Source organism: Lipotes vexillifer, unplaced genomic scaffold (assembly GCF_000442215.2).
Source record: "Lipotes vexillifer unplaced genomic scaffold, Lipotes_vexillifer_v1.1 scaffold1599, whole genome shotgun sequence".
Taxonomy (NCBI): Eukaryota; Metazoa; Chordata; class Mammalia; order Artiodactyla; family Lipotidae; genus Lipotes; species Lipotes vexillifer.
The window spans coordinates 131,112-144,476 of record NW_006775655.1 but is presented as its reverse complement, the minus strand read 5'-3'; the positions used below and the strand labels follow the sequence as shown (position 1 = coordinate 144,476).

General features: G+C 38.3%; 1 protein-coding gene across 4 annotated transcripts in view; it reads left to right on the top strand.

The window, feature by feature from the left end:
- Positions 1-12,466, top strand: part of JAKMIP2 (janus kinase and microtubule interacting protein 2) — a 173,298-nt gene extending 160,832 nt beyond the window's left edge. The window contains exons 21-22 of one of the 4 annotated variants that reach the window (XM_007450075.1): positions 1,015-1,085; positions 11,930-12,463. In XM_007450075.1, the coding sequence (XP_007450137.1) occupies positions 1,015-1,065 (51 nt within the window). In that variant the 3' untranslated portion in view covers positions 1,066-1,085; positions 11,930-12,463. Of the gene's footprint in view, positions 1-1,014; positions 1,086-11,929 lie in introns of those variants that run through there. The other 3 variants (XM_007450078.1, XM_007450076.1, XM_007450077.1) reach the window with 3 other exon arrangements.
- The last annotated feature ends 899 nt before the right edge of the window (positions 12,467-13,365 follow it).

Below are 13,365 nucleotides of genomic sequence, written 5' to 3'. Positions count from 1 at the left end.
AAAAAAAAAAAAAAAAAAAAAAAGAAAAATGTCACGACCAACAGAAGGCTCCTGAAGTGTGATATCAAGGCAAAAGACTTCATGACTCTGTAAATCACCGAGGAAATCAGTATTTGAAAAAACTGATCTGACCTATGACATTTTATAATTAGTATACAGTTGGTTTTCTACCAGTGCTACACAAGCATGTTTTCCATCCAAGTATCTGCTTCTCTGGTGAAGGTTCTTGGTGAAGAGAGAAATATCGGACTCCATTTAACTTCTATGAGTCAAATAAGGAGAAATCTATCTCAGAAGCATGACAGCCTGGAGCGGCAGCATCCATTCACTGTGTGTAGTTACCTCTGATGAATAAGCATAGTTCATACCAGTAGGAGGACCACATATCCTCACTCAACCAGGACAGACCCAGGTTATACCTGTTGCCCTGATGTAATTACTAATACAATTCCATTTCCCTCTGAGGAGTGCCCCACTGTGGATAAGTGATCATATGTTTACCCTACCCTAAGATTAATACCTTAGTCCTGAAACCTAACACGTTAACCAGATAATGATAGCATTGAGTGATTGTGTACACTTTGATCATTTTTAATTTTTTAAATTACCCTCTCACACATTAAAAATAGAGACAATAACATGTAATAGAGTAGGACTTGGAAGGTCTAACCTCTAGGCTTCACTATACCATCAGATTATAGGCAATTAGACTATTGATTAACTGCTCTGTGCTTATTTTTCTTACTTATAAAATTAGGAGCTTAGACCGATTACCTGTTAAGACCCTCTCAGAGTTCTAAAATGTATCAGTCGATGTTAGTTGAACACCAGTTATTCATTGCATTGCTTTACCAGTGGATAAATAAAAGGTATGGTTTTTTGAAATAAAAGGTGTTTGGTGTATATATGAGAAATGGTCGAATTTGAGCAAAGTGGAAAAGCTGAGGTTTTGTACGACCTGAATGGCAGTACAGAAATTCAGATTTACATAATCTTCTTCTTTTTCTTCTGCAGTTTCTGTTTCTATTCTTGTTCTTCTCTCTTGCCTTTATTCTATGGCCTTGATGTCAAGGTGCCTCTTACAGGTAAGATTCCATTTAATTCTCAAAATGTGCTTCTAAGAGGTATTTGTTAAGAAGGATGCTGCATCTAGTTACTAAGCCCATGTTTTTTTTAAAAAAAAAATACACTGGGTATTTAAATGCCAATCTTAAATGCCATAAAATGAGAAATAGATCCAATCCACTTGGGTGATTATTAAAGAAATGAAGCAACCAAGAAGCATGATGGAAATCAAGAATTTTTTTCTAGCTAACTGTCTTGCTTTGGGAAGTCATGATGTCTGTGGATCTGTGAATTCTCATTGTAGCCCCTCATTACACTGAAAGAGTCGTTTGTGTATCTGCAAAGTAAAAAAATATGAGTATGTTTTTAGTGTCTCTTCCAGGTTGAAAATTCTGCTTCTGTAAATCTAACAAGTTAAAAATGACTGATTTTTTAACCCTTTCTCCCAGTCCCTCTTCATCAGGACTCAGGAAAAAAGACTGTTTAGGGAAATTGGATCTTGTTTTAAAATAAGATAGTTTTCAATGTCAATTTAGAAAAAAATGAAGACTCACTATTACTATATTATCAAGTCAATTTCTTGTGAATACAAGTATAAATCATCTTAGACAGTGATTCCCAATGCTATTAAAAATACAGATTCCAAAGCCTTACCTCCGATTTAATGAAGCAGATTGCTAGACGTGGGGATGAGACAGAGGGTGAGAGAGGTGGAGGGTAAAGATTGATCTATATTTTTAGCAAGCATACCAGGTGATTCTGATGTCTACCCAGGTGCAGAAACCACATACCTTAACACCATTATTTAAAAATTAACAAGGGCTAGCTGCTATTCTAACTCTGTTTACCATGGTGTGTGTCCACTTCGGTAATCCTATTAAGTTATATTATGCAGGGATCTTTCCTGGGCCTCACGTTACTTAACATTTTCTATAACAAGTTGAAAGATGGAAGAGAGACACTTTCTCTCTCTGTGGGTATCAACTCTGTTACCTGGATGTGAAACAGAAAAGCAAAAGTACTTTAGCATGACCTGATACAAGGAAGGAGTGAAGCAGATATCCCCAGAAAGTTGTATCCTCATATACCCAACTCCCTGGCTTTAGTCCTTCCTCCAAAAGATTTTCTTTTCAGACTGAAAATTATCCTCTGTCTGACAAGAAGGGTGGTAACCTTGTAGCACATAAAGAAGAGGACTTAGTTTCTTAAACTGAATGAGAATATCTAAAGAGAAATAGGCGAGATTCTCTAGGAAAGGATCAAAATGGCCAGAGCATGAGAAAACAAACAGCCCTCCCATCCCCCAAATAACAGTCAATCAATCAATCAATCAATGAGGCAGATAAAGTTCTTTGGGCCCCAAGTAGTATTTTAGGGAAGAAAACTCAAACTTCATAAATACATAAATACTAGCTAGAAAACGAGTAGGCTTGAACATTAATATCAATAATGACTAACAATTACATGCTAGGTGCTATTCTAAGCAATAGATACATTAATCCTCACAAAACCCCCTAGAAAGTAGGTGTTGCTTTTATTTCTTTTTTTTAAAGTTGGAGAAACTACAGCATGTGATTTTCCCAAGACCATATAGCTACAGTGGGCAGGACTAGGATTTGTACCCAGACAGGCTCACGCCAGAGTCCACTTTTAACCCCATTCTGCCTCACAAATGAAAGAGGGCCTTTCTCTCACATTTTGAGCATTATTTATGTTCATATATATCAGCAATCAGAGGGGTCCTGTCTACAATCTGTGTACTACTACATAGCTCTTGGGTTTTGAAATTGCAATGTGCTCATCTCCATACCTTTTCCAATTTTTTGTGACTCCTCGAGGGATATACAAAATTTGATTTGCTTTTCCTCCAGAGGCATGCGTGATTGACACTTAGGAATGGTCAAATGAAAAAATGCAATTATAACTAATAATAATAATATAGCAAATTAATGTGGCAGTGAATCTAGGTAGTAAAAATATGTAGAGGAAAAAGGCTAAGTAGAGTGTACAGCTTTGAAGTTAACTCTAGTGTTAAGTTTGAATCCTGCCATATACTAGCTATGTCATGGTAGGTTTAGACCAAGATTAGGTTTCCTATTCCATAAAATGGTTACAATTATATTAACTCCAGCATGGCATTATGTTGAAAGAATTAAATAAGATTATACATATAAAGGATTTGCCACATTGACTGGCACATGGTTCAGTAATCAGCAACTCTTAGCTATTATAAAAAAGAAAAATAAAGTTGGCTATCACATTTACTGAGTTTGCAAATATACAAGTTTGCAAATAAAACCTCTAAGTACTGCCGAGTAGTTTACTACCTAAACCAAAAGGAGTAGTTACCTTTTCATCTCTTCTTTTCCGAGAATAATCTGGATTTCAATAATACAAGGGAATAAGACATGACTGGAAAGTGATTAATGCTACTTATATGTCCAAAGCAGGCAGGAGAGAGGTAGGAGGAAGTAAGGAAGAAAAGTGCTTTCTTATTGGCGGGTAGTAAGAGCATGCTGCAAATAACCACAAAAATATTTTTCCTATTAAATTAAAGATTTATATTCTGCTCTAAATCTAAGACTAACTTAAACTGTATATAAAGGTAGCCTCCTTAAAATGAAATGACTTATGCTTCTTTTCTTTTAGCAGTTACCTAAGTCATTTTGGTCAGTGATGATCTAGAAGCTGCTGAAGGCTCCTAACTCCTTACTGCTTTCAGTGGTTGCTGACTAAACAACTCAGTTCATGCGTTATCATGGGACTTTTACCTTAAGTAGGGGAACCCCACGTAGTTTCAGGAGATACCATCTGCTCATGCATTCATTTTTTCCTTCCAGTTTTATTGTGATATTATTGACATACAACACTGTATAAGTTTAAGGTATACAGCATAATGATTTGACTTACATACATCATGAAATGATTATCACAGTAAATTTAGTGATCATCTACAGAATTAAAGAAATAGAAAAAAAATATTTTCTTGTGATGAGAACTCTTAGGATTTACTCTCAACAACTTTTATATATAATACACAATCACATTAATTATATTTATCATGTTGTACATAATATCCCTAGAACTTATTTATCTTATAACTGGAAGTTTGTACCTTTTGATTGTGCATCCAGTACCTCTTCCCCCTACCCCTCGCCCCTAGTAATCACAAATCTGATCCCTTTTTCTATGAGTTTCTTTGCTTGTTTTTGAAGTATAATTGACCTGTAACATTATGCTAGTTCCTGTTACACAACATAATGATTCAATATTTCTGTACATTTCAAAATGACCATCACAATAAGTCTAGTTACAAGCTGCCATACAAAGATACTACAACTTATTGACTATATTCCCCACACTGTACATTTCATACCCAGGACTCATTTATGTTGCAACTTAAAAGTTTGTACCTCTTAATCTCCTTCATGTATTTCTTTCCTCCAAGTATTCTGTATTTTTATTCTAATAAATAGTGTACCACTAATACTTCCATGTTAGACACTTACACGGAAGGCAAAGGAAAGAAGAAAATGAGAGGAGTGCAAAAATAGCTATCACCAGGTTAGTTGTTATATCCAGGTTACAATGACCATTGAAAATCCTCCTCTTCTGAGGAGGGATGGATTAGTGAAGAACAAAACAGAACCAGCTTTGTTCATTTTGAAGTTGGGAAGACCAGACAGAGAACAGGTGATCGTGATTCTTCATCCACATATTCTAGTTCATTTTTAATGATACTTCTCTGGTGTCAGCCATGAATTTTTGAATTTGAGAGCTCAATATTTTCGCTTCCTGTCTAGTAACATAAACCATGTTAAAAGGCACATAATATTGCGTTGTTGTTCTGATCCCAAAAAAACTTAACAATAAATGCTGTATTATAAAAACATCCACAGCTGGTTATCAGTTACAAATTCTCCATTAAAATATACAAATGTTTATTTCTTATTACATTTACATTTTTTTCAATCCCTCTTCCCACTAATGCCTATAGGCAACATGTGGAAAACAAATGGCAATTGACCAATATCTACAATATACGTTGTTTAAAATAGGAGAATTTTGCTCCTTGTTCTTTTATATTGGTAAAAGAAGTCCATTTGATGCAGCATTATGTGCTAGCTAATCAGCCCTTCCTTTATGTAAACATATCCATTAGCCTTTATCTAGTCATATTAAAATTGTTTCCCTATCCATCTCACACATTAGACTGTTAGTAAAGCATAGGGTAGGGCTTATGCTGTATTCATCTTTGTATCTTCAGTGTCTACAGCAGTGTCTTATATATACTTAGGTGCTGAATAAATTTTAAATTGACAGATGGACTGAAGGGCAGATGTATGAATGACTAACTAGCTGGGTAAATGAAGGTGAAAGCAGATTTGTGACCTGTTAGATCAGGGCCCTGGATAGCATAGTAATGTAACACCAAGATAACTATCCAGTTTGTTCTTGATATGTCGTTTGGAGAATAACTTAAAGAATGAGTGAACAGAGGACAGAATACATAAATATATTCTCCCCCAACTCCACAGGGGGGGATATCTTACTTATTGGAGTCAGTGCTTCTCCTCAGACACTCTCATAAGTCACTCTTCATACAGCAGCCTGAATGAGTTTTAGGAAACACCAATCTAATCATGCCCCCTTCCTGGGAAAACATCACCATTAGGGTCAAAGCACGGTTCCTTAATGTGGCCAAAAAAGCCCTGTCTGATCTAACTACAGACTAACTGAGGCCTCGTGTTGTTCCAGGATCTCCCTTGATGAGCTATACTCCCTTCCGCCTACCACAGAGGTCTGCCCATTCAGCCCTTGTGTGCAGAGTAGAGTCAGTTCTCTATGTCCACAGGTTCCGTATTCTTGGATTAAACCAACTGTGGATGGAAAATATTCGGAAAAAAAAATTACAGAAAGTTCCAAAAAAGCAAAACTTGAGTTTGCTGCATGCAGGCAACTATTTACATAGCATTTCCATTGTATTAGGTATTGTAAGTAATCTCGAGGTGATTTAAAGTATATGGGAGAATGTGCATAGGTTATATGCAAATACCACACCACTTTATATAAGGGACTTGAGCATCCTTGGATTTTGGTGGGAGGTCCTGGAACCAATCCCTCATGGACATGGAGGAACAACTATACTTTCTGTGCTGCTTTATCTAGTGAACACCTTCTCACTCATCCTTCAGATCTCAGCTCACTTGTGATTCCCTCAGGGAAGTCTTCCTAGATTTCACTCCCAGTCAAATGTTATATGCATTTGGAGTTTTTGGTTTTGTTTTGTTTTAATTACTGCCTCTCACCTTCCTTGCATATAAAGTTCATGAGGGCAAAGACCATAGATGTTTTCTTTACTCTTGTATCTCAAATACCTAGACAGTGTCTAGCACATAGTTGACAATCAATAAATGCATTTTTAATGATAGTAATGATACTATAACAAGGAAGAGGACATCCTGTTTTGCAGTTGAAAAAGTACATTTCGTGTCCATTATTTTATGTAATACTTACAACAGTTCTGGAAAATAGATACTATTATATCCCTCTAAACATTAATTTCCTAATTAAAAATTAGCAAGTAATAGCATCTACTATTTTTCTGAGAATTAAGTAATATTATATAAGTAAAGTAACCAATATAGCACCTAGCCCATAGAAAGGGTCATTAAAAGCCAAGCTCCTAGGACACACCAAGCGTTCTGTTTTAGATCATGCATTCTGTGACGTGCTTCCCTCTACCTGGACCACATTTCCAACAGCACCATCAACTAGTTAATGTCCATTTGTCCTTCCCATCTCAGTGTAAAATTACAGACTCAGGGAAGCCTTCCTTGATCCGCTAGCTTCAGTTAAGTTTCATTCAATATTATTTATCTTCTTTACTAGGACTCTCATGGACCAATTATCTAACAATCCTCCATATCAGTTTCCTCATATATAAAATGAAAGTAAGAATAACAGCTACCATTTATTGAATACTGTACGATAAGTTGTATATAAGAGTTGATAGATTGGGAGTATTGGGAATGGCCCTTAGGGTCCCGGATGGTACAGTATAACTGGTTAGATTGTGGTACCCTTTACCATGAAAAGCATATATGGAAATCAGGAATAGGGTGTGATTGCTGTTCATGATTTTTGGCTATTTGTCATAACCAGAGAACAGGAGTTAGCTACAGTTTGTTAATCAATGTGCCTCTAAGTACATGGTCCATAAAGGATCTGAACCAACTTCTAACAGTTAGAAAACTCTAAAGAACAGTGAACATAAGTAGCCTATCAACTGATCTCAGCACATATTTGCTAGGTTTCTTCTGTGAACTGGGCAATGCGGCAGGTACTTGGATACTAGAGTCAGAAGTCAGAAATGACATCACCGTATTCATCAACTTAGAGTCTGGTGGCGTGTCGTAAACTCTCAGAAGGGATGACTGCAGTCACTGTTTTACAGAGGAGGAAACTAAAGCTCAGCGCTGTAGAGCAATACATTCGAAAGAATCCCTGAGGTTTTGTAACATCCAGAAGGGCCTTCTGAATCAAAGGTGAACTTGTATTTTAGACAGCTTTAGTTATAGCACACTGACCTTTAGGTCATGGAAACTGGGTCATCTGTGGTGACGCATTGGATGCTACTTCAGTTATTCATAATATGCCTGTTTGAATAAGCCTGGCTTTGCTGTAGAAATCAGAGTTCCTTTTCTAGATACTCAATTTGCAGAAATTTAACATTCTGGGAGACTGCCTATAAATCCATTTGTTTTTTAAAACCAACATGGTTTTACTCAAATGAGGGGCTTTACTTCAGTTGTGATGGGGAGAAATGGTGCATATGTGCTTTGAAACAGCATTTAGGATTTATCTCTGAGGTTATATAAATTGAAAATTTGCAAGTAAAAGACTTTTATGTTACATATTTATTTATGTATAAAAACACACTGTGTGTGTGTGTGTGTATGTATATACATATATATTTATAGAGAGAGCGTGCACGCGCACACAGACACACACACACACCTTAAAGCATCTTTTATACACATTCAGATTAGTTCTCTTCTGTACCAGGGATTATGGGAATATTATAGCTGTAACGAGTTGTTTGGGGCTCTCATCTCAGTGGGATGTAAGTCTGAATGCAATCTATGTTTTTAAAAATAAATTTATTTATTTATTTTTGGCTGCCTTGGGTCTTCGTTGCTGCGTGTGGGCTTTCTCTAGTTGTGGTGAGCGGGGGCTACTCTTCGTTGCGGTGCACGGGCTTCTCACTACGGTGGCTTCCCTTTGTTGTGAAACACAGGCCCTAGGCAGCACACGGGCTCAGTAGTTGTGGCTCGCACCCTCTAGAGCGCAGGCTCAGTAGTTGTGGCACACGGGCTTAGTTGCTCCGCGGTATGTGGGATCTTCCCGGACCAGGGCTCAAACCCGTGTCCCCCGCATTGGCAGGTGGATTCTTAACCACTGCGCCACCAGGGAAGCCCTACAATCTATTTTTATCAAAACAAGGCTTTCACTTATTTCCCTCTCTCATCCTTTAATTAAATCTTAGGTTGGTTCCCCAGTTATGTTTAGTCATTTCCAGTTCTTGAAAGTCTAGCCTAATTTAAAACTTCAGCTTCAGTCTCTGCTTCATCTCATGTCTTCCCTTATCCCCATGGTGAAGGAGGTGCACGCGCTGGCTCTAAGAGGTCTCTTCCTCTGCCCTCTGCAAGGTTCAGCTCTTCTGGAGGGCAGGGAAGAGGAAGAGGGAAAATGATTCATGCCTCTCAACCCCACGGGCAGTGGTTATGGCCCCCTCCCTGGTGGTTGAAGCTGTTTTTCTGGCTATTACTGACCAGTTCTTGTTGTATTTTCTATGAGAGGTGATGGGGCCATTTGGAGGGTCATATGTGTGAATTCTTGTGTGAATTCACACAAGAATGTGTGAAGCCCAGTGCACTATCCCCTGCCTGGCTGGGGCCCAAGCCCTTCCACTGAGACTCTGGATCTCATCATTGGTGGTACTGGCCTCAGCTTCTTGTTGGGAAGGAAGTTACTGCCCAGTCTCGCCTTGCCATTCCTCTCCCGTTCTCTGCCTAGATAGACAAAGGAGGATGAGAAATAGATGAGCATTGCTCTGTGTTTGAGCAATAGAATGCAAGTCTCCTTTGTGCCAGCACCACCAATCTCTATGCCTTTTAGCACCCTCCTCTCCCTCCCACAGTGTACTTTCATCCCAACCACTGCAGTTCCTTCCCACTGGTTCTCTTCTGTGACTCGGTCACTCTTTCATCTCAGTCTAATCTAGTCTTTGGAAGTAGACAAAGTGGCTCTGCAAATACAAGTTTGGAATATTTCGAACTTGCACCTATGGCACCTACGGCAGGCATTTCTTTGGCAAATCTCTAATTTGCCTCTGTATGGTGGACTGGAAGCATCCTTAAGGTACTACATGCCCCCTTTTCCTTTGGATCTTGGTCACTATTTCTGGAGTGCAAGTAAAATCCTGCTACAGAATTAGTACCTTTACCTTATAGACAGGGAAATTAAGCCTTGGAGAATTTAAATGACTTTTCCGTGGAAATCCCATTTTCTCCATCCATGCCATTCACATTCTAAAGGCCATGTCCTTAGGCAGCACATGGTAACATGTCCTCTGTGCCATTTTCTGGCTTTCATTGGAATAGCATATTATGTCATAAACTTCTACCCAAGCGAAAACCCAGACACATGGACTTAAAGAGGAACAGGGCTAGGAGACTTGACTGGCATAGCCCAGAGAAATATCTTTTCAGAGATACTCTGGGACCAAACAGGAAATCTGTGTGGCAAAATTCCCAGGGAATCCTCAGGTCAGGACCTTGGGGTAGAGACAATCTGCCATTAAATACAATTGTTGGGGAGGAAATGTGACATAAAAGTAAGTCACTGGAAAACATAGATAGACCGGCTTTTAAAATAATATCTTATGCTACTGACAAGGGCTTAATTTCCAAAATATACATACAGCTCATACAACTCAACAACAAAAAAACAAAGCGACCCAATCAAAAAAATGGGCAGAAGACCTAAATAGACATTTCTCCAAAGAAGACATACAGATGGCCAATAGGCACATGAAAAGATGCTCATCATCGCTAATTATTAGAGAAATGAAAATCAAAACTACAATGAGGTGTCACCTCACACCAGTAAGAATGGCCATCATTAAAAAGTCTACAAATAACAAATGCTGGAAAGGGTGTGGAGAAAAGGGAACCCTCTTACACTATTAGTGGGAATTTAAATTGGTACAACCACTAGGGAAACCAGTATGAAAGTTCCTCAAAAGAATAAAAATAGAGTTGCTGTATGATCCAGCAAATTCAAAACTATAAATGCATCCCTATGTTCATAGCAGCACTATTTACAATAGCCAAGACATGGAAGCAACCTAAATGTCCATTGTCAAATGAATGGATAAAGAAGATGTGGTGTAGGGCTTCCCTGGTGGCGCAGTGCTTGAGTAGGCGCCTGCCGATGCAGGAGACGCGGGTTCGTGCCCCGTTTCAGGAGGAGCCCACATGCCGCGGAGCGGCTGGGCCCGTGAGCCATGGCCGCTGGGCCTGCGCGTCCGGAGCCTGTGCTCCGCAAATGGGAGAGGCCACGACAGTGAGAGGCCCGCATAACGCAAGAAAAAAAAAAAAAAAAAAGAAGATGTGGTGTATATATATATATATATATAGATAGATAGATATAGATATCTATCTATATATATATATATATACACACACACACACACACACACACACACACACAATGGAATATTACTCAGCCATCAAAGAAGAATGAAATAATGCCATTTGCAGCAACATGGATGGACCTAGAGATTATCAAACTAAGCAAAGTAAGTCAGAAAGAGAAAGACAAATACCATATGGTATCACTTATACTTGGAATGGTATCACTTATACTTGGAATCTAAACATATCTGTGAAACAAAAACGGACTCATAGATATAGAGAACAGACTTGTGGTTGCCAAGGGGGAGGGGTTTAGGGGAGGAAATGAATGGGAGTTTGGGATTATCAGAGGCAAACTATTATATACAGGATGGATAAACAACAAGGTCCTACTGTATAGCACAGTGAACAGTATTTAATATCTGTGACAAACCATAATGGAAAAGAATATGAAAAAGAATATATAGGGCTTCCCTGGTGGCGCAGTGGTTGAGAGTCCGCCTGACGATGCAGGGGACACGGGTTCGTGCCCTGGTCCGGGAGGATCCCACATGCCGCGGAGCGGCTGGGCCCGTGAGCCATGGCTTCTGAGCCTGCGCGTCCGGAGCCTGTGCTCCGCAACGGGAGAGGCCACGACAGTGAGAGGCCCGCGTACCGCAAAAAAAAAAAAAAAAAAAAAAAAAAAAAGAATATATATATGTGTGTGTGTGTATATACATATCTGAGTCACTTTGCTGTACAGAAGAAATTAGCACAACATTGTAAATCAACTATACTTCAATAAAATTTTTTAAAATACAATAAAATGAAAATAATATTTTAATTGAGCTTCTCAAGGCATTGGCTTAGAAGGTCCCAGAGAAGAAGGCAATAATGATAATAGCTAATATTTCAGGCCACTTATATGAGACAAGAACTGTTAATTGCTTTACATGCCTTACGTTGCAGTAACCCTTGAAATAGATACTTCTGTTCTCTCATTTTAAATTAAAGAAATTAAGCTTAGAGATTTTCTTTATATAACATGCACAAGATCATGCAGTTCCAAGAGGTGGTAAAAAATAAAAGATGGTTTTTTCTTTTAAAAATAGAGTTTGTGCTTTTATTCTGTTTCAGCTATTGACAGAAGTGATGATTAAAGAATTTCTCCATCTGTTTTACAGAGTAACCGAAAACACGGATAAGACCGCAGAAAAGCAGATACTTCTAAACCTTCAAAGATGGCAGAAATGTTTACAGCAGTGAAAGGGAGATCAAAAGCTTAGAACTATAATGTAGCCAGGACTACAACTGTGTATTTTAAAGCCATTATTCAAGGTTTCTTACTTGACAGTTCCTACATGACCCTGTTGAAAATCTACAATATATGCTGCATTTGATGAAACATGTATAGGTAAAACCAGAAGGAAAGAACTATAAACATAGATTGCAAGAAGAAAACAATTCAGCAATGGAAACAGTTTCAGCAGATCAAGCAAAGATGTGTCTTGGGCATGGAACCAAAGTTACAAAGAAACATTCTACCCCTGCTGTGCAGGGGGTGTCATTTTAATGTAACACTACACCCCATGGAATCACTAGTCCTGAAATAAACATCATTTTAAAAAATCAAACAAAAAAAAATAAGGGTGGGTGGGGATTGAAGCACGAGGAATACCCATGAGGAGCTATTTACAATAAAATATTTCATTTGAAAAGTCTGGTTTCTTACTACAGGGATTTGCTTTTCTGTCTTTATTATTGTTTAAAACTCAGGAACTGAGACATCTGCAATTTGAGTGAGAAGAAAAGCAGTGTCTGGTTTGTTTTTCTGCAAACGGTGGAGCTTGTGGAATGCATTCCACACATGACAGATGAGAAGTGGATCACAGTGACCCCAACTAAACTGGCAACCAAAGTGAAAGACGCAGGCGAATGCAACATAAGAAATAACAGCAGATGTTGATGCTTCCTTGGCCTTCTGTCACATCTGTGGTCCTCCACGAACAACCAACTGATCTCATTCATACTGAAAATTAAGAAGATGATGCTCTAAATCACAAGCTCCCTGACTTAGTTCTGTTTAGAATGTCAACGACTGTAGGGCCAGAGGCACCTCTGAATATTTCCATTTCCAAAATACTGGTCTTCAAATGGCTGCTTAAAATTGCCTGCAAATAACATGTTATGTGATTTGATACAAATAGAGGCGATAAGTAAACTTCTACCAACAGTTGAGTTTACCACAGAGATGTGACTATTGAATGAAATTATGATTATTTTTAGAAGAGTCCTGATATGCTCAGAGCATTCTGACCTCTTGTCATTTAGACTGATAACGTTTTTCTTTTTCCCCAGAGATCTCACAGCAACAAGGTAGCTCTACTTTTTTTATATAAAAGTAACATTGTGTTACTGATAAGGTCATTTTCTACCAGAGACAATTAGAAGACTGGTACTTTCCTAGGTTATGTAATACTGAGTCTTGGATTCAGCTCTGAGAGCAAATAAATGTTCCCGAAAAACTAATTTTAGCCTCATTTACTGTAGATAACAAAACAGCCTCAATTTTTCAAATTGTCAACGTTTTATTTACAGGGCTAGCATTCCCATGCGTTAA